The sequence below is a fragment of the Carassius carassius genome, chromosome 25 (assembly GCF_963082965.1).
Source record: "Carassius carassius chromosome 25, fCarCar2.1, whole genome shotgun sequence".
Lineage (NCBI taxonomy): Eukaryota > Metazoa > Chordata > Actinopteri > Cypriniformes > Cyprinidae > Carassius > Carassius carassius.
The window spans coordinates 8631729-8653559 of NC_081779.1; the positions used below are offsets into that span (position 1 = coordinate 8631729).

Here is a 21831-nt window from a genome sequence, read left to right on the forward strand (position 1 = left end):
AGTCCTCCACCTACAGTACATGAAAATTTGTGAGGTATGTGAATATCATGTCTGCATTAATGTTTCAGTAAAGAAGTAGCTTTCTGAAAGCAATATATTTATTCAAACAATATTACATGCCCTCTCACTAATGCTGCCATTATAGCCTTCTGGAGCGCTGCGGTAGACAGTGACATTAAACATTCACACAAAGTGTTGAAATTATAAAACGTTAGGTTACTAACGTGACCCCGGTTCTCTGATAACATGAAGTGAGGTATCTCACTATGGGACCGCCTCAGGCGTGGGTGATCGCAGAAGGACCAATAACACCACGTCTGCCAACAATGGCAGACCAATCGCTGCACGGATCAGGGAGTCCTGCTCCCTGTATATAAACCGCAGCTACCTGCCATTTCGTCATTCTCGCATATCTCTTCTCCGTGCAGAACAGGCAAGGAGGGCAATGTTTGTGAGATACCTCACTTCATGTTATCAGAGAACCTGGGTTACGTTAGTAACCTAACGTTCTCTTTCTAACATTCGTTCGGTATCTCACTATGGGATATAGACAACTCCAGTATTGCCGATATGCTGACGAAGCAGACTAAGAAAGGCTGAGTAATTATCTGAATCATAGCTCCCGACGGAGGTGAAAACAGAATAATATGGGGAATTTGCCCTTTAATAAAATTGCATTATACAACCTGACTACTCTGTCACATCCAGTCTATAAAAACAAGCAAATGTGTGCGGAGAAGACCAGCTGGCTGCCATGCAAATATCCTGAATAGAGATGCCTCTAAACAGAGCCCAGGAACTAGCCATACCTCTAGTAGAGTGTGCTCGTAGTCCTATTGGGGGCTCCAAATTCGAATTATTGTAACATAATATGATTATGATTACATAATATGACCACCCAATGGGAAAGGCGTTGACGGGAGATAGGTCTTCCTCTGTAAGAATCAGCCCACGAGACAAACAGCTGATTGCTCTAACGAAGTAGGAGTAAGATGTGTTCTCTGAACGTACATATGCAGGGTACGAACAGGACATAAAGAGTGCAACCTCTCCTCCTCTGGGGATGCAAAGGGTGGTGAATGAAAAGCTAGCAGGTTCACTGATTGAACTGCCCCAGCGTGATCAAACACTTTGGGTACGAACGCAGGGTTAGTTCTAAAAGTGACTTTTTGAACACCCGGAGCGAACATCATACATAAGGAGTGAACTGATAAAGCATGTAGTTCACTCACCCTTTTTACTGTAGTGAGAGCGAGCAACAGAGCCGTCTTTAGAGCTAGTAGCTTCAAGGCAATTTTATCAATGGGTTCAAAAGGGGCTTTTGAGAGCGCGTTCAGAACCACGGACAGGTCCCAGGGTGGCACCAGCGTCTTTGATACTGGGTGTAACCGACGTGCACCTCTCATAAATCGACAGACGAGAGGGTGCTGGCCAATAGTACCCAAGTTAATACCCACGTGACATGCCGAGATAGCCGACAGATAAACCTTAACCGTAGAAAAGGCTCTGCCCTTATCTAGAAGGTCCTGTAAAAAGACCAGCACATCCGAAACTGAACACAAGAAAGGAACAATGTTCCTTTCTGTGCACCAACCCTCAAACAGCCTCCATTTGCCACTCCAAACAGCCACTCGCGTTCTGAATTGTCTCAATCACTTTTGGCGGTATCCCAGCTGCATCCAGATTTAGCCTCTCACGGGCCAGGCCCAGAGAGCTAGTTTCTGAGGGGAAGGGTGAAATATTTCCCCCCGTGCTTGTGAGAGGAGATCCCTGCGTGCTGGCAACGGCCATGGCTGGTCGTAGAGCAGTTGCGCAATCTCCGCCACCCAAAGTCTCCCCGGCCAGTATGGCACGATCAGAATCATTACATGTTTTCGTTCCCGAACCCTTCATAGTGTCGGCTTGATCAGGCTCAACGGAGGGAAAGCGTAAAGTAATACGTCTGGCCACTCATGGGCTAGAGCATCCACACCCAACGGTGCATCGTTGCCCACCAGAGAGAAGAACTGGGGACATTGCACATCTTCGCGCGATGTGAAGAGATCTACGGCGGCCTGGCCGAATCTCTGCCACACCATGATCATAACTTGGGGGTGGACAGTAAGTCTGCTCCCCTGTTCATTATTCCTGGAACATGCGTTGCGCGTAATGACAGGAGGTTCCTGCTGCTCCACATAATCAGGTCTTTCGCTAACAAATGGAGCTTGTGAGAACGCACTCCTCCCTGTCGGTTTATGTAGGCTATCACCGTTGTATTGTCTGTCCTGACCAATACGTGATGATTCTTGAGAAAAAGCACAAAATGTCTCAGAGCTAGTAACACTTTAAGTAGTTCTAGAAAATGTATGTGCTTCTCTCTCAGTGCCGAAGATCAAACTCCCCTCACTGTTCTGCCCTCGAACACTGCCCCCCAGCCCGTGAGAGATGCATCTGTTGTCACCACTTTCCTCAATAGTACAGGACCCAGAGGACATCCTGTCCTGAGAAAAAAAACGGTGCTCTCCAATGACAGAGAGCGCTCATGCATTCTGGTGAGACTCGCACTCTGCAGCTGAGACGGCTCGTGGGGCGAATGCCCTGTGACGCTGTCCAGTTGTGAAAATCCCTCATTCTCAGCAGTCCCAGGGGAACCACTGACACTGTTGAGGCCATCAGACCCAGTAGTCGAAGACACATTCGGAAAGAGACTAAACTCTCTCGTTGAAAGCGAGTGTGTGTGTGTATAGCTTTCTGATTGATGCGGAGACGGTGCGCAGATGAGCAGATCGTCCAGATATGATGAAACTCTGACTCCTCCGTTCCTTAACGGTGTCAGAGCCGCTTCCAAACATTTGGCAAATACCCTGGGTGCTAAAGCCATGCCAAAGGGGATTCTCATATACTCGTATGCTGTGCCCTGATAAGCGAACCTTAAAAATATCTATGTGAAAATATGCGTCCTGGAGGTCCACTGAGGTGAACCAATCCTCTTGATGAATACTTTGACACAAAGTTCTGAGCGAAAGCATTTTGAATTTGTATTTTCTGAGGTGTTTGTTGAGGACCCGTAAATTTAAAATGGGTCAGAGACTTCCCCCTCGTTTGGGAATCACAAATAACAGGAGTAGAAGCCCATCTGGCTTTCCTCCATTGGAATCATTCTTATCACTCCTTTTCTCATTAAAGAGAATATTTCTTCCTCTAAAACCTGAGCTGCTTCCCCTTGGGCCACTGAAATCACCACTCCATTGAACACAGGAGGTTTTACAGCGAATTGAAGTCTGTATCCTCTGTCTATCATGGTTAAAACCCAGGGATGAACTGCGCATGCGGGCCAGTTCTCCACTTGAGTAGCAAGTGAGCCCTTCCCGGCTTCGCTCACTGGCGGTGCTGTGGCACCGTCTAAGGAGTTATATTTGTTATTTTTTGTGATTGTTTTTCTTTTTTGTGATTTCTTTTTATTTTCATCCCGCTCTGTGCCCTCGGCCCTTGGCCTAGATGCAACAGAGAAAACTTTATTTGTGAAGGGATGCTTACACACTTTTGTCTTTCCTCCCTTAGAACCAACCTCGTAAGTGGAGGGAGAGACAATTCTTTGGGGGACGCCAGGTGAACATGTGCCATTTTCCCATGAACACTGGACTTTGAACTGCCTATATGAACACTTTGCACATTTAGATTTCTTTCCGTTTCCCCGCGGGAGGGAAGGAATCGTTTTGAAGGGATGGGACAGAGAAATCCTGAGTGCTGTCTCCAAACCCTTCTTGTTGCCAAACTGATGTCTCAGGTCGACCGTCTCTTTTTGTTCCCCTGAGGGGGGGCCGACTGGTGTTTCGCTGCTGCGGCTGTGAACGATTGTTTCGGTTTCACGAAACCAGGCTTTGACTGAGAGCCCGCGCTTCTCGGCTGTTGTGGCGGAGCAGGACGGGAAGGTTGATAATCTGAATGACCTCCTCTACCTGAAGGCCTGAAATTCGGACGGCTTTGGTGATAAGGACGAGCTGCCGGCTTTCTGGGGAGACAGACCTTGAATGCTTCTCCCTCTTTTTTTCCGGAGGTCACATTGCTGACACATAGCTGTTACCGTCGCGCCGAACATGGCCTTCGGATTGATAGGGGCATCCAAAAACTCCACTTTTCTTTGTCAGAGAGGCCTGACAAACCCAGCCATAGCGATCTCTCTCCCACAACCGCTAAGCCCATACTCCGACTGCAACTTTGAACTGCTCCGCGGGACGTGTGCAGGTTTAAATCTGCAATGACGCATATCTCCTCCCAGAGCACTGGGTTAGGAGAACCGGAGTCCAGCTGATGCCCCATCTCCTCTAATAACTCTGCTTGATAGGCTGTAAGGAGGGACGTCGCGTTCAAAGCACGTACAGCCAGTGCAGAGGATTTATAAATCTTTTGAAAAACAGAGGCGGCGAAGCGCTCTGTTTTCCCTGGCAATGAAGCCCCGGTTGAAGAGAGCGCTGCCCTGCGGCTCGGATGCAAATGACTCGCCACAGATGATTCTACAGGGGGAGGATCTGCCATCCCCAAATTCTCCATTCCCTGAACGTCTAGCCTCGAGAAGCCCTTAACAGGTACTCGGTGGGAAAAAGGCTTATCCCAAAACCTCTTCATTTCAGCCACACAAGCCGGGACGGCTGGAATAAACTGCCTCGCTGGAGGAAGACGTGACGGAAGTCTCTTTCCATCATTCAAGTCACTTTCAGCTCCTTTATCTGTTGGTTGGGATGGCCAGTCGATCGACAGTCTAGCCGCAGCCCTGCGACAGACCTCGATAAGATCTGTATCCGTCTGCACAGGGGAGGGTGAGCTCTCATCCTGTGCACTCTGCGGACGCGACTGCATCTGGGGAAGAATAGCATCTTCATCATCGTCATCCTCATCCTCGAGGATGGTCAACAAAACTTCGTCATCGTCATCTTCCTCTCCCGCTAACGGGTCTCCAAACAGCGGGGGAAGGACGGGTGACACCTTCTCCATCATCTCACCCCAGGAGCTGGAGGCCTGTGGACAATCCATCGGTTCCTCTCTGGAGCTGTGCTGCAACAGAGAGCTCTTTTCCTACTTTTTTTTTGGTGCTTGGTGAGCGTGCCAAAAACTCAAAAAAAAATAAGTAGAGAAACTTAAAGTAGAAAACTCACCTTGACGCATTAGTTATCTTACTCTAAGTGTTAGGTTACTCGACAAACGTTAAGAATATATTGCGTTTGGGACGTTACCTTGCGGCTCCGTCGATAAACTGTTTAGCAATAATTCTCCAAGTCTGCTGAGGACAGCTTCCGAAATCTTCACGGGGAAGAGAACGAGAATGATGAAATGGCAGGTAGCTGCGGTTTATATACAGGGAGCAGGACTCCCTGATCGCTGCAGCGATTGGTCTGCCATGGTTGGCAGACGTGGTGTTATTGGTGCTTCCACAATCCGCCACGCCTCAGGCGGTCCCATAGTGAGATACGAACAAATGTTAGAAAGAGAACTGACTATTTACCTATCCTTACTGATGTGAATACACCTCTATCTGAAAATGGATAGAGTTTAATTAAATGTTTTCTTTTTTCAGATGTTTTTCTCTTTTTAGGCCACTGATGAAGAACAGGTGGTGACTGGGATGAATGCTGGTCAAAGAAGAGAATGTCCTTTCCCCTAAACTGATGCAGCAGTGGTTTTAAAGGAGGACGCTGCCCTGGATGATGTAGAAGATGTCACATGTGCTGATGGGGCTTCTTCATGACTACATCAATTATGCTAAAGAGATCATGAAAATTGGCAGTGATCTATGATCTGTATTCATGGACTATGAAACAACCCGTAAGTGTATAATTTGTAAAAACAAAATGTTAAATGCTTGTTCTGTGTTGTTTAGTAGGAATGGAGTTTACACTCTGTCATTCATACACATGCTCACATTCTTTCACACACACATGCGTCTGTTAATGTTATAATATCAGTGTTAATGTTGGGGTTTATTTGTGTACTGTCATGCCAGAATAGTTTGTAAAGAACTTTACTAATTGTACAATTATTGTACAATAGTGTTTTGTATAGAATATAGACAAAAATTTGTAGACAAAATTTGCACATCTCCTCCCACTTCCTCCCTGTCTTCCCTTGTTACCAAAGAGCACACTTTAGAATGACTGGGCAAAAAATTGAGTGAGAAAAACCTGTTTATCATGAAAGAAAGGCAGCTGCAAGTGATGTCAATGAAGTCGCTTGTATTTTAATTTGTGCACTGATGATACAGTCACTATTTGACACTCAAACATAGCTGAACATATTGACAAAGGATTTTGTAATGCTGTTTATCCTGAGATTGAGAGTTTTGGCTAATTATTGAAAAAACGCTTTCTGACACTGTGTGCAGGTAAGAACTTAACAATTCATCACCAGATTTAGTTCACCATTTTGAAATACATTTTACAACATAAGGATTAAATGTGATTTGTTGCATGAATTAATGTATTAAAGAAATATAAATAAAATACTACTTAAATGAAAAAATATTAAATATTTTTTATAATACATTTGATTTTAGATAAAATATAATAAAATACATTGATTAAAGTGTGAATAAAGTGTGAATGATATCCTAAATGTAATGAGAGATGAAAAGTCTTTCAAAAAAGTTTTTCTGTTAACCCATGATTTAGCAGGAAAATTCAAAATCTATATCTGATCTATGTAAAGCCTTTCAGTTTAATAATGTGTACCCTCTTGGTTGCCAGACAAGACTCATCATGTATATCCAACTGTGATGTGAAGCTTGTGAGACTTGCATGTAACCACATGCTTATGATGTGATTGTGTACAGATCAAAAATTGAGTGCATAATCATATGAAAGTTGCTGTAGACCTACAGAAGAAAAACTGGAAAAAAAAATTTTTTTAAGGACTTATCTGTTTTGCTTGTAGAATGATCTCCAATACAACTCTTTCCCCTCAATCCAACTCCAATACCTCAATGTCCTATGAGAAAACAACAGTAGACATTGTCTTCTACTCAATCGTAGTTCTCCTTGGCACCACTGGGAACTCTTTGGTCATCTGGGTAGCTGGATTCCGAATGAAACCCAACATCACAAATGTTTGGCTGGTCAATCTCGCTGTAGCAGACCTGATCTTCTGCCTGACACGAGTCATATCACTCATCTCAAGTCTGTTCTTTGACCACTGGCCTTTTGGAGTTTTTCTCTGCAAGTTCAATGGTTTCTTCAAGTATGCCAACATGTTCTGCAGTGTTTTTCTTCTGGCTGTCATCAGTGTGGATCGAGCTCTCTGTATCTGGCGTCCAGTGTTCACCAGAGAACACCGGACGTTAAGTGCTGCTCGTGTGGTCAGTGTGGGAGTTTGGATTGTGGCAGTGATGTTCAGCTCACCGTACTTTGTATACAGACAGGTCTTTCTTGAAAAGAACAACTTGAGCCACTGCTCATTCAAGGTCAGAATGGCGTTATAAATTACTGCATGTGTCAGCCTTCGTTAGCTTGCATAAATATTCATTTTAGTATTATGTATTCATAATTGTATTTTCAGGTGAAAGGAGCAGATGAAGAAGATGGCAGTTCAGCAAAGTATGTCTACTATTTCACTCGTTTCATCTGTGGATTTTTATTGCCCTTCCTGGTCATCCTTATCTGTTACATACTAGCTGCTGTTGGGATACACAGAACACGGCTCTCTGGAAAATCAAGGCCTCTTCGGATTCTTGTCGTATTGGTCTGTGCCTTTTTCTTATGCTGGGCCCCCTATCACGTTCTAGGACTGGTCAAGTTGGTGAATAGAAACAACAAGGCAGTAAAAGAAGGATGGGCTATGGTTTCAAACTTAGCCTATTTCAACAGCTGCATTAACCCGGTTCTGTATTTCTGCATGGGACTGGATTTTAGTCGATGCTGCAACCAAAGTTTGTCTGGGATTTTTCGCAGAGCTCTTATGGAGGAAGGCCAAAGTCTCTCACATCAAGGGACTAGAGAAGAAAACTGTCATTCTATTCCAAAGACTGCAGATGCTAAGTGTGAAACTAAATTTTAAGAGATTAATGTCTAACATCAAGATTAATATCTAACAAAAATGAAAGGTTAACGCACCTCAGTGTCTTCTAGCTAGCTTGAATTAGTAGATGGAGACTTTATATTGCAAAATGCTCAAATTAAGGTAATTTATATGTAATTTTTTCAAACAAATGTTTATGTGACAATTGCACATTTTTATTTTTATGTTTGCCTACACGTTTGTTTGTTAATTAACAGTCAGGAAGAGAAAGAGGAAATTATTTGTGACCTTAATATGGGGAAAAGGGCAAAAGTTTTGAACCAGGATTGCATTATGACTGGGGTTAATCTTAGTCCATTTTTTTATTATTCAATTTTATTCCTATAATATTCCTGTAATATTGTTTTGGAGTTTTTCTCTGCAAGTTCAATGGTTTCTTCAAGTATGCCAACATGTTCTGGCATGTTCTGTTTTTCTTCTGGCTGTCATCAGTGTGGATCGTGCGCTCTGCATTTGCCGTCCAGTGTTCACCAGAAAACGCCGAACGTTATGTGCTGCTCGTGTGGTCAGTGTGGGAGTTTGGATTGTGGCAGTGATGTTCAGCTCACCGTACTTTTTGTACTGACAGGTCTTCCTTGAAAAGGAAGATAACAATAAATGCACAGTGTTTGAAAAAGGTGTCTGGTGCAATTACTCTTCATTAGAAAATATCTGTTAAAGACTTTCAATAGTTTATTTGTTCAAATTCTGATGTCTAATGTGGTAAAAATTATAAAAAAAAACCTAATCCTTTAACTCTTAATGGCATTACTGAGCACACTTACGGTAAATAACTCAACTAACATCTGCAGTGACACTGCAACATTAAAGATTGAGCAGTATTTAAAAATAACAAACTGTACAAATATGTCCCTAAGACATTTGAATAATAAATACTGCATTGCTCAGAAGTGAAGTTAAGAATAATTTTACAGAATATTGTGTGATTTTGATATAAAATATTTTTGAAAAATGTATTTACATATTTGCCTAATCACTCATATGAGATGGAAAGTAAGATATTTGGATATGATTCCTTTGCAGTTTTGAAAGAGTTGCTTTTGAAATAGGCTACATCATAAAAAGCCATCTTGAAAGTAGAACATTTAATGACGTATGCATAGTACATAAGGAACAGCTTATTAAATTAATGGTTCAGTTACCAGAAATTTAGATGACAAGTTAGTAAACTGTGCTCAAAAGATGTATGCAAATATAAATTGCATTCTGTATGGGAATCAGATGGTAGCTAGATCTACAGAACATAGCTGCTATAGTTATTACTTTTTACAAATGAGCAAATTACAGTTGCATATTGTATACAAATATATGTCAGATTTTGAAGCTGGTAGTAAAAACATTGAGTAGGCTTACATTTGTAATATTACAATCTGCAATCATATATTTATTTATTTACATATATCATATTTACATCGCAAACTAATGAAAATAATCTTTACATATACTGTAAAAGTTTCCCTTAAAAGGCAGTATTTTTTAATTAACCATTTAGCTGAACATTAACTTTTTAACTTTAGCTTTGGTCTTAGCTTTTAGCTTTTAGTTGTATTTATAACACATTTTATTTGTATCATAAAAATAGTTTCATGTCAAATAATAAATGGCAGACTGTACCTCCACACGCCCCTGAAATCACAAGACTCTTCCATGGTCTACCTTGTTGTTACATTTTTGTTGTTTAAGTACCAAACTTGAACATACAATATAAATATATTAATAATACATGAATGTGCCAAAGCCACACTTCACTTACACCATTTGTGTTTACGTAAACAAGTAAAGATGTATACTTTTATGCATGTCTCCTCCCTCCCACTGAAAAGAGGAGAGGAGAGCAACTGAAAGTGATGTCAATGAACAAGCCACTGATTTAGTTATGAACGTAGCAAAATTACATTTTAACAGTCAAACACAACTGTCAGTGGGTGAAATCTGTTCTAGTCACGTCTGTTCATGTCTCGTCAGGTCTGTTCAAGTCAAGCCTAGTCAAGTCTGATCAAGTCAAGTCTTTGATTGGATTATGTTTGGATCACTCTGTAAATAAACTGCACTTGGGTTCTCACTACGCTTGCCTTCAGTTGACTGAATCAGTACAATTAACATCATTTCCTCACCGGATTGTCTACAGTTCTGTATAGTTTTACTATTGATTTGCTATGCAGTCAGTGCAATAAATGCTTACTAAAATTGTCAGGTTAAACATCTCTCACAGAGCAAAGGATTACCAAAGCCTCATCAAAAGTCTGACTAGGTGCAAGAGCCGGCAGCTATGCCCCCCACAGAGGATTGCAGAGTGGAGAGTAAGGGTGCGGAGGAAAGCCCCGCCCACTGCTCCACCGCTGAGGGTGAGCTTCCACTGGACTTGGCTATTTATGAGCTGTTTGTCTGCCCTGAACTGTCTGTCTTTTCCATTATGACCACTGAGGTCGTTCCCCTTTCCCTAGCGCTCCCAGTGCTGGGAGTTGCTATCTGATGTGTGTGGGCAGCACAAACCATCCCAAAACCCACTGCTAGTCACAAATTTTTCCACATTTTTACCGACAAGAACAGCTTGAGCCACTGCTCACTGAAGGTTACTGCATGAATCACCTTGCATATTATTATGTAATTAATTATATAATAAACTGTAGCAAATATGTAAATGTGCATTTATAATTGTATTTTCGGAAGAAAAGAGCAGAAGAAGCAGATGGCAATTCAGCAAATTATGTCTACTACTCCATTCGTTTCATCTGTGGATTCTTGTTGCCCTTCCTGGTTATCCTTATCTGTTACATACTAGCTGCTGTTGGGATACACAGAACACGGCTCTCTGGAAAATCAAGGCCTCTTTGGACTCTTGTCATATTGGTCTGTGCCTTTTTCTTATGCTGGGCCCCCTTCCACTTTGTTGGATTTGGAAGAAGGCCAAAGTCTCTCACAGCACGTCACTAGAGAATAAAGCTGTAATTCCATTTTTAAAGGCTGCAGACACTGAGTGTGAAACTAAAATTTAAGATAACTTTTTATAAGCAAGTTTTTAGATGAGGCTGATAGTATGAACATATTTCTTGTCTGCTTGCATTGTATCTTCTGTAGTTTCAAATAAGAGCCAAATAAGCAGATTTATTGTACCATTCTTGTCAGATTATTTTCTGGTTTGAAATATATTTAAAACAAAATTTTGTCAAACAGCTTTGAAAATGTGAGCCTTTCCCTATACAAATAAATAGAAGCTGTTCTTGTTTGCCTATTCAAAAATAAAGAATAGTAAAAAGTCAAAATATAGTAAAAAAAAAAAAAGTTTAAAATTCAAGGAGATATAATGCATTTTCTCAAGTATTGTTGACGTAACTATTGTTACAAGTATTTTAACATGACAAGTAATAATAATGAACAGAATGAACAGAAGTTTAAGTGAACAACAAATAAAATAATTGCGTAACATTAACCACATCATTTATTTATGCTACAGTGCATGTGGGGAACTCATGAACCCTTAACATTTCAGCAATATTGTTCAATAAGAAATGGACAACACTTGGAGGAATTGTGTTGGTTTGTTGGATGTTGGGTTTTTATCGAGTGCAGCGTTAGTTCAGTCAGGCCACGGAGGCATAGGCTGCGACCAGCTGATGCGGTCAGCTGTCAAATCGCTCCAATCACTACCATTCTACTATTAGACATGGGACATATATATGTGGGACTACTGCTCAGTAAGTATGCTCAAATGGCTCGCAACCCTCCCTCCCTCCCCATTATAAGCATGAGCATATTACCGTGCACCTTCTGGTTGTTGTCTCTTTGTTTCAGATCACTAAGTCTTTCAAGTCCCGGTTGGCATGGACCTCACTGCTGAGAGACACTCATCCACATAACCAAGCTACAGGATAGACGTCCCACTGCCACATCTACACGATTACCACTGTTTGCTTTTAAAGACATTATTAAGTGCCTTGATTGTATTTTCAAGCTGATGGTTCCGGGGGGTTAATGTTTAAGCTCTTGTATGTCCAATTAATTTGTAGTAACTTGCCAAAGTGGTCCTGTCTGAAAAATAGTTTTGTAATAGGAAGTATGACTGCCTTCAAAAATAATAAATAATAATATTTTTTTACATGGTAAAAAGATTTAAAGAATTGTTCAAATGAGGAATGACAATTTCTATGAATATTGGAAGGAAAGCAAAAACATTCTGAAATGAATATTAGAAAGAGCTGGCATGATCAAACGAATCCCTGATCAAATTGAATAACAGCAAAATACACAAATTTACAGGTATATAAAAAGGCAAGCCCTGCTTAAATCTTTTTTTACTCATTTTTTCTCTCACAACTGTTTAACACAGGATGTGCCAGACTTGCTGACTACATACTTGAGTTGATGTGAAACTGTGAAACAAGTATGATACTCATCGCCACATGGTGAAATAATTGCGCATGAACAGTTGGTAATAGACTGCAACACTACAAGTTGAATGATATTGCAAAACAGTACCATAGAACTACATGTACAAGCTCTAACTTACTACATAGAAAGACTCTAAAAATGTTAGTCATAATGTATTGCAATGATACAATATATCAAGAGAGATATTTCACAGGAAATGATTTAATGTGGTATTTTAATGAAGAAAATGATGAAAAGTGAAATTAACTTTTGTGAAGACTGGTCTATTTATCTGTGCAGAATTATACAAATATATTTGCATGTGTAAAAAAGTCCTTTAATGCTGTTTTAAACTATTAATTTGTCAGTGTATTTTTGCATTTTAGAGTTTTGAGGTATAACATTAAGGTCTAATGGAGGTACTGAAGATTCCGTGCCAACACTTTCTGTTTTTTGCAGTTTTATCTTATTCAGGTTAGCGACTTCCAACCTCTCTCCTGGATTCATACAATCTGTGGGCACACATGTAGAATATCCCTGCAAAAGACAATTTTTAAGTCATAAACTTTTAAATAACTGTGAATATTTGTAAACTAAAAATAAAGTTAATACATGAAAGAATAAGCAATTATATTTACTTATATTTACAGCTTGTCATAAAGATGGCTGTAAGAGTGATGTATTTTTATGTATTTTTATGAGTCTGCATGCACATCCTGGTTTTATTTTTTTGTGATAGTACTTTATCAAGACATCAATCAAAGTCCTTTCAACCACATCCTTATTTTCATCCTGCAGCATGAGAACATTTCATGACTTTTAACTTCTGTGAGTCAATGCAATCCTTAAAGCAACAGTATGTACATTTTCTACCTTGAAATATCAGTTTCAAAATCGTTCTGATGGCACACTGACTTCTAATAAGATAAATGACTTGTTTATTTTTCACGATCCTTAAAACGTCTGTTCAGGGAGTATGTATGTTTTTTGTGACGATACGAAATTCCGTGAAAAAGGTGATTTTGTCACCTCATAAGATATGATACATGACTTACTTAAGCTACTTTTAAAATAGTTTTCATGGGTGGTTTTTTTATGTTTTGTTGTTCATCAAAAGTGAGTTGTATGGGTTTAGAATAATTTTTTTGAGTAAATTATTCCTCCAATGTCGTTACAGAAGGTTCATGCTGGAATAACTGAAAAATCTAAAAGAAATCTGTTTGAGTAACATATAAAATCATCAGTACATTGTCAAGTTAGATGAAAAGCATGTAATGAAAGAGGAAACAGAGAAGATTAGACCAAACGCAGAGCTCCTCAAAGAAAGGATGGCGCTGATAAAATGTTATCAGACAAAAGGAGAAGTTCAGGTGCATGATTGATGACTGAAGATGGCAGAATGAAAAAAGGGTACTTAAATCATTACTGCTTAGATTTTCATTGTACCACTGACTGACACCCAACTTCTCTGCCTGAGATCATAACTGTCTTCTCGCCTGTGTGTATCTGTCTTACACACAGTAATGGATGTAAAAAAACAAAAACAAACAAAAAAGTAAATGGGTAATATATATAAATCGGGACTTGCTCTTCTTTAAAAATGTACATATTTCAAGCTTTCAAGCATTATTTATTTTGTGTATAAAACAACAACTCCCCATATATTGTGATGATGTATAGGTATATTACCTGGCATGTCAGCACTCATTTTATTTGCTGCTGAAATAAATAAATTAAAAAGTTCTCAGTAAGCTTGTAGTACAGGAATTTGAATCTTTAAAGCTGCAATTTGGTAATAAATTAATAGTTATCATTCATCTTAAGTAAAAGTGTCATTTAGAACCATATTGGCTAATAGTCTTATATGACACCTCTATTGGTTCTCATTTTGACAAATGTGTTAATTAAGCTTGTTATCTTTTAGAATATGTGCCAAAAGAAGTTCTATGTTAAAAAGCCAGAGCATAGTTTTTGACAAAAGTGCTACATTTTTACATATAACATATTTTCATCCATTAAGGATAAAACGCTAAAACAACAACAACAGACATATAATCAATTTACATATTCCAATAAGATTAAAAAAATATATATTATTTTATATAATCCTGTATTTAAAAAAAAAAAAACCACTTGGCCTTATTAATTTGTGCATGTTGGGTGTAGACCAGTTCTGTATTAGTGCCTTTTTTGCAGCTGTAAAAACAGCAAACAACATTCTTTTTTGTATTAAGCTTATACAGAAGCAGTAATCATCATAAAGAAGACATAAACTTGGCTTAATCATATAATAAGTTTGTAGTAAAGAGGATAAAACAAAGTTTAAATGTGTCCACAGAATATTGACAATAGAACACTCCCAAAACATAAAAAAGAAAAGTACCTGATGACACAGCATTACAGATATGTTGTAAGTTGGGTGTAGTTTCATTTGGAATATTTTGTAAGGAGTTATAAATTCCATTTGAATAACTTTGAAATGTATAAAATGATGAGCCAAGTTTTTAGGTTAAACTGAGGTTAGACCACTTTTTTATCGTTGCAGCCTCGCACCTTTGAGATGGAGGAGTCTAAGGTGGCCTTTATCCTCACCTTGCTTACTGGAAGGGCAGCTTTGTGGGGAACGGCAGTGTTGGAGAACCGGGACCCATGCTGCGCCTCGTTCCATACTCTCGCGGTGGAAATGGAGAGGGTGTTCGATCTAGTGGTCGCTGGCAAGGAGGCTGCCAGAAGTCTCGTGGATCTTAAACAGGGGGACTGTTCCGTTTCTGAATACTCCATTGATTTTCGCACGTTGGCAGCCGAATGTAAATGGAACGAGGAGGCGCAGTGGGGTATGTTCCTGCATGGGCTGGCCAACCATGTTCAAAAGGAGATTTACATGCTAGAGTTACCACCGAGTCTCAATGGATTGATTGACTTGGCTCTTTGGGTGGATTCCCGCATTGAGCGACTGGGGCAGCACAACCGTTCTACACATTTCCTCTGCAAAACTGGAGATGGCAGCCAATGCAGAGAGAACACTGCTGGGCCCAAGCCCGGTAGTAAACTTAGGGCTACTATCGGGTGGGATCTCTGCCGGGAAGTCCTCATCATCCACTCTCCTTCCGGTGAGACTGAGATGGGCCAACAACAACACCTACTCCTGCCTAGCCCTCCTGGATTCCGGAGGGTAACTTCACCGACACACAGGTTGCCCAGCAGTTGTAACTCCCCATCACGTCTCTTTCACACCGGATCTCCGTCAAGGCACTGAATGGTCAAGAACTCCCAAACATCACCTTCACTACTGGACCCATAACCCTAATCACCTCCGTAAATCACACTGAGACCATTCCCTTCCTTCTCCTGGACTCCCCTGTGGCACCCATTTTCCTTGGTCACCCTTGGCTGGCTAAACACAATCCACTAATCGATTGGGGTTCCAACTCCATCACTATGTTGAGCGAACGTTGTCATGAGTCCTGTCTGGTGTTTGCTTGTTCTTCTGTGTCTGGTTCTGTGTTTCAGGAGAAGGCAGCAGTTTTGTCAAAATGTGCCCGCAGAGTATCTGGACCTAAAGGAGGTGTTCAGTAAGTCTTGCGCTACTTCTCTTCCTCTGCATCGTCCCTATGACTGTGCCATATAGTTAGTACCAGATAAGTCCCCGTCTAAAGGCAAACTTGAATCTTTTTCTATTCCTGAGACGGAGGCCATGGAGAAATATATTTCTGATTCTCTAGCAATGGGGTTCATCTGCCCTTCCTCTTTTCCAGCGGGGGCGGGATTCTTTTTTGTTGGTAAGAAGGATGGTTCTCTGTGACCTTGTATTGATTACTGAGAGCTGAACAATATTACGGTGAAGAATACTTATCCTTTGCCGTTGATGTCTTCAGCCTTCGAGAAGTTGCAGGGAGCATCCATCTTCACAAAACTTGATTTACGAAATGCTTATCATTTTGTCCGCATCAGGAAGGGGGGTGAATGTAAAACCGCTTTCGACACCCCCAGAGGGCATTTGGTTATGCCTTTCGGGCTTTTCAACTCTCCAGTGGTTTTTTAAGCTCTCGTGAATGACGTGTTGCGAGACATGGTAGATCAATTCATATATGTTCACCTGGATGACATATTGATTTTTTTCTTCATCTCTCCAGGAACACATTCAGCACGTCAGGCGAATACTCCAGAGGTTGCTAGAGAATGGGCTTTTTGTCAAGATGGGGAAATGCGTTTTCATGCACATGTCTGTTTCTTTCCTAGGTTACATCGTCTCTTCTGAGGGAGTACTTATGGATCCTGACAAGGTTAAGGGTGTGATAGATTGGCCAATCCAGATTCCTGTAAGGCCCTACAACGGTTTCTGCGGTTCGCCAATTTCTATCGCCGTTTTTTTTGGAACTTCAGCCAACTAGTCGCACCTCTGGCCACCTTGACCTCCCCCAGAACGATGTTCGGGTGGTCCGATACAGCCGAAGCTGTATACACCAACCTCAAAAGTTTCTTCATTTCGGCTCCCATTGTAGTCGTCCCTGATCCCACATAACAGGATAACATGCATGCATTTGCTCAGCATTCTTTCTTACTCTTCTTACTTACTTCCTATGTACATGTATATATATCCAACTCAAAAATCTTGAGCGCCATCTAGTAGTGCATTAATTTAAGGACATCACATATTCCCCTCAATTCTTTCTGTAACTAACAATTGGCATGAAATAAAAATGAAGAACATCAGAGCTGTAATGTATCAACAATTTCACATGTATATGAATATGAATTATACACTAAGAAACTTATTAACTGAATGCAAATGAGCATTTAAAATCAGCAACATGAACCAAACTACTGAATTTTCCTGTGAGTAATAATAATAATTTTTATTTTTCTATAGAACTTTTAAATGTTACTTCTCAAAGCACTTTACTTTACATAACAAATAAATTAAAATACACGATATAAAAATGTATGAAAAATAGGAAAAAAAAATCATATAAACCACATTAGAAATTAGAACAATATAAAATTTATATAACAAAAATAAGAAAAATCTATCCTATAGAAATACGTTTTAAGACAAGATTTAAAAATGTTATGAGAATTTGACTGCCGTATTTCAGTAGGAAGAGAATTCCAAAGTTTTGAAGCTAGAGAAGAAAAAGCCCTATCCCCCAGCAATAGGGAAAGACAACATTAGATGTAATCTGGGGATATTTCTAAGATGAAAGAAAGATGTTTTAACAGTATTCAGAATATGTAGCTCAAATGTTAAATTTGAATCAAATATTACCCCTTGATTTTTTTTGTCTGAGATTCCACAATAGAGTCATCAACAAAGATACCATTCCAGCTTTACCCAACTGGTGGGGTGAACCAATAAGCATAATCATAAGCATTAATCTTAGAAATCCACCCATCATAACAAAAAACATACTGTCTATGAGGCAGGACCTAAACCACTTTAGTAAAGTATCAGAGAGCCCCAGTTTATAAACGAGTAATAAAAAGAGAATGATCTACAGTTTCATAAGTGGCACTGAGATCAAGAAAGACCAGAATCTGAAGCAATTAGCAGATCATTTGTAACCTTAACCAATGCTGTTTCAACACTATGTACATTACACTGTAATCCACGGAAGCCAGATCGTAAAGGCTCAAATAGGTTGTTTTCAGTTAAATGAGAAATTAACTGAGTAGCAAAAACTAGCTCCAAAATTTTTGCAAGAAAAGGGAGATTGAAAATGGGACAAAAATTATTTAAAAATTATTCAAAAATTATGCCCTTTTTGGAAAGAAAAGTGACCCACATGATGCTTGTGGTCAAAGCAAGATTTCATGACATCCTGACGTGATGAAACATGCTTCTGCAGTTGTTTAGGCTCATGACCAGATGGTTTTCAGGATATTGAGGCAGGTATGCATTTTCCTTTCGTGAAGTAATTCGAAGGGCAAAACGCCTGTCACAGCATGAGGTGTAATGCTAGATCTGCAGAAAGTCGGTCACTGTTGTTTTCCATGGTGCTGATTAGGATTGCTGATTGAATTGTACTTTTTAGAACTTGCTGTGTGGAACTTGCGGTTGCTGTGTTTACTAGGGGCAGTGCCGTGAAGGCATAGGCAAGCTAGGTGGTCGTCTAGGGCGCCACCAGCTGAAGGGATGCCAGTGAGCACTCGTAATGGCACTATATTTAGCAGGGTTGTGGTAAAGAGTGACACGGTCACCCTGAAATATGATTGCCTCCCTCATTAGATCCCCAACATTATTGGACTAGAGTACTGTTGTGGCGAGTGGGGCGGGGCCGAGAGCCGTGGGAACGGAGCAAGGCCGGTGGAGTACTTGGGAAATGAGCAACACCTGCTCCACTCACCACAACTGTCAATCTGAATGCCTGTATGCCATTGTAGTGCTGTCAATTGATTCCTGATTGTTGAATGCAAAGTTTGCATTTGGATCGTTCAGCAATGCCATTAGATCAAAGGGCTCTATCAGTGCTTTGGAAAGGTAACGCTTTTTTTTTTTTTGCCATGCAATAAAGCTAAGTTCAAAGGCCAATTTAAAAATTGGTACAGTAAGTAAGTGCACAGGATCAATATTTTGTTTAGTCAGTATAAGTGGCAGTTGATAAATCATGTTGCGAAATCATATACTGTATAAAAACAAAGAGGACTTTGGACTACTGGGCAACAGTCCAGTTCTTTTTCTCCTTAGCCCAGGTAAAACACCTCTGACATTGTCTGTGGTTCAGCAAATTCCTTGACACGTCTGTGTGTCAATGCTCTTGATGCCTTGACCCCAGCCTCAGTCCATTCCTTGTGGAGTTCACTCAAATACTTGAATCAATTTTGCTTGACAATCCTCATAAGGCTACGGTTCTCTCGGTTGGTTGTGCATCTTTTTCTTCCACACTTTTTCCTTCCACTCAACTTTCTGTTAGCATGCTTGGATACAGCACTCTGTGAACAGCCAGCTTCTTTGGTAATGAATGTTTGTGGCTTACCCTCTTTGTGAAGGGTGTCAATGATTGTCTTCTGGACAACTGTCAGATCAGTGGTCTTCCCCATGATTGTGTAGCCTAGTGAACCAAATTGAGAGACCATTTTAAAGGCTCAGGAAACTTTGCAGGTGTCTTGGGTTGAGTTGAGTATTAGCTGACTGGGAGGTAATTTAATTCGTTGAGATAGTGAATTAGTGGTTTTTAGTTAAATGTGAGCCAAAATCTTCACAATTAAAAGAACCAAACACTTAAACTACTTCAGTCTGTGTGCATTGAATTTGTTTAATACACACGTTTCACAATTTTTGTTTAATTACTGAAATAAATTAATTTTTAAAGCCATATTGTTACATAGGGCTATACATGGATCTAGTGGCAAAACAATGATATTACAGATAATAAATTGTGCAAAATTTTTATATTTTAGCGGTCAATTTACAAATAATGCATTCAGATTTGTGGTACTCACAATGGGCTGAATCTCCACAAATTTGTGTCATTACTATGACAACCAATTTGAATGTGACAAGAAAATGGTGTCTGAAAAGAATATACAGGTGCAGGTCATATAATTAGAATATCATCAAAAAGTTGATTTATTTCACTAATTCCATTCAAAAAGTGAAACTTGAATATCATATTCATTCATTACACACAGACTGATATTGTTCCGAATTCTCCATGTTTTGTGTAGTGACAAAGATGCATACAGAATTGGCGCTTCCCGTAATGGTATAGTACACAACCTGCACAGTTGCGGATCCTAAGCTGATTAATAGACTGAGAATAAGCGTAATGCTAGAGAGTTGCATCAGCCGATCTGATCGGGAAGTTCTCTGGATCGCTCGCATTATAAGGACATTATATGAGTAACGGACAAGTAAGTCCAGTGTTATTTGAATATTAATGTTATACTGCAAGTATAGTTGTTGCAGATACTGTTTCTAAGTTTATTCATGTATATTAACGTGACCTATTTACCGCACGTGAATTACGCGCTGTATTATATGCTGTCAATCATTTAAAGTTAAAAATAGCAATCGATCACTGTGAGTAGTATAAGTAGAAGATACTTTATGTTGTATGTTGTCTACACCTGTCACGGCTTACGCTGCTGGAAGGAACACGAAGCCGAGGGATAAAAAAAAACAAGGAATTATTACAATCAAACATAAACAAGGTAAGTAGTAAATAACAGGTGGCAAGTGGCAAGTGGCAAGTAACAGGTAACAAGTTGACAAGTAGACAAGTTGACAAGTAACGAGTAACGAGTAGACGAGTAGACCCGACAAAACAGAACTGAAAGGACAAGGCATTTATACAAAGGATAATTGGGAAAACACAGGTGGATGGCATGACTTAATTAACAGGGACAAAAACACACAAAATGAGTCCAGGTGTGCGACAGTACTCCCCCCTCCCGGTAGGTGCGTCCTCGCACCGTAGAAACAACAAAGGGAGGCGTGGGTGGGAACTTGGGAGGAGGTTCCGGTGGAGGACAGCCTCCCAGGAGGGGGCCAGCAGACAGGGACCACAGAGGAAGGAGCCAGGGAGGAGATGACGGAGGGAGGAGCCAGGGAGGAGACAGGAAGGATCTGAAGCAGGAGGTACCCAGCAGGACCCAGGCCACAGCCATCACGGCCCAAGGTGGGGCCGACGGTGGAAGGAGCCATGGAGGAGGTATGGTCACCGACTCCAGGGACTCGACCCACGGCCACGGAGCAAGTGGAGGAGGAGCCCGAGGCGGAGACGGAGAGCCGAAGAGCCAGGGTGACGGGGAGGAGCCGGAGGTCCTAGGCGGAACTGATGGCTCTGGTGACTGACGCGGCGATGTGGATCCGGAAGGCCGCGGTGAGGCCAGAGTGACCGAGGACTGAGGTGTAGCCGAGGGGATGAAGGAGCCTGACGGAGCCGGAGGGACGGAGGGATGAGGCGAAGCCGGAGGAGTGGAGTCCCGAGGCATAGGATGGACGATGCCAGACCAAGACGGAGCCGGAGGGACGAGGGAGCCAGGCAGAGCCTGCGGACTGCCGGGCCACGGCGGAGAGGAAGGAGCTAGGAGCCATGGTGGAGCCGACGGGTCAACGGGCCGAGGCGGAGTCCAGGCCTCAGAGGCTGGAGGCGGAGGTGAGGGAGACGCCGACCAAGGCGTCGCTGGAGGAAGGCGGTCCCGCTGAGCTCGCACCACAATGATGGTAGGCTGAGGGCGAGCAGAGGGGCAGCCAGACGACAGCGGAGGAGGAGGCAGGAGTGGGTGGGAGGGTGGGAATTTTGGAGGAGCAGGCATTGGAGTAAGCTCTGGGGCTGGAGCCCTTCCTGGGCTTAACGGAGGATCAGGAGCCCGTCCTGGGCTTAACGGGGGTTCAGGAGCCCGTCCTGGGCTTAACGGGGGTTCAGGAGCCCGTCCTCGGCTTAACGGGGGATCAGGAGCCCGTCCTGGGCTTAAAGG

General features: G+C 41.3%; 1 protein-coding gene and 1 pseudogene across 1 annotated transcript; one reads left to right on the forward strand and one right to left on the reverse strand.

Annotated features, from left to right (window-relative positions):
- Nucleotides 1–1685: 1685 nt before the first annotated feature.
- LOC132104860 (uncharacterized) lies at nt 1686–5010 on the reverse strand (annotated as a pseudogene).
- Nucleotides 5011–6060: 1050 nt separating this feature from the next.
- Nucleotides 6061–8620, forward strand: LOC132104088 (C3a anaphylatoxin chemotactic receptor-like). The gene is made up of 3 exons (XM_059509303.1): nt 6061–6355; nt 6904–7429; nt 7525–8620. The coding sequence occupies exons 2-3, from the start codon at nt 6905–6907 to the stop codon at nt 8020–8022; spliced, it is 1023 nt and encodes a 340-aa protein (XP_059365286.1). The 5' UTR covers nt 6061–6355; nt 6904; the 3' UTR covers nt 8023–8620.
- Nucleotides 8621–21831: the final 13211 nt, after the last annotated feature.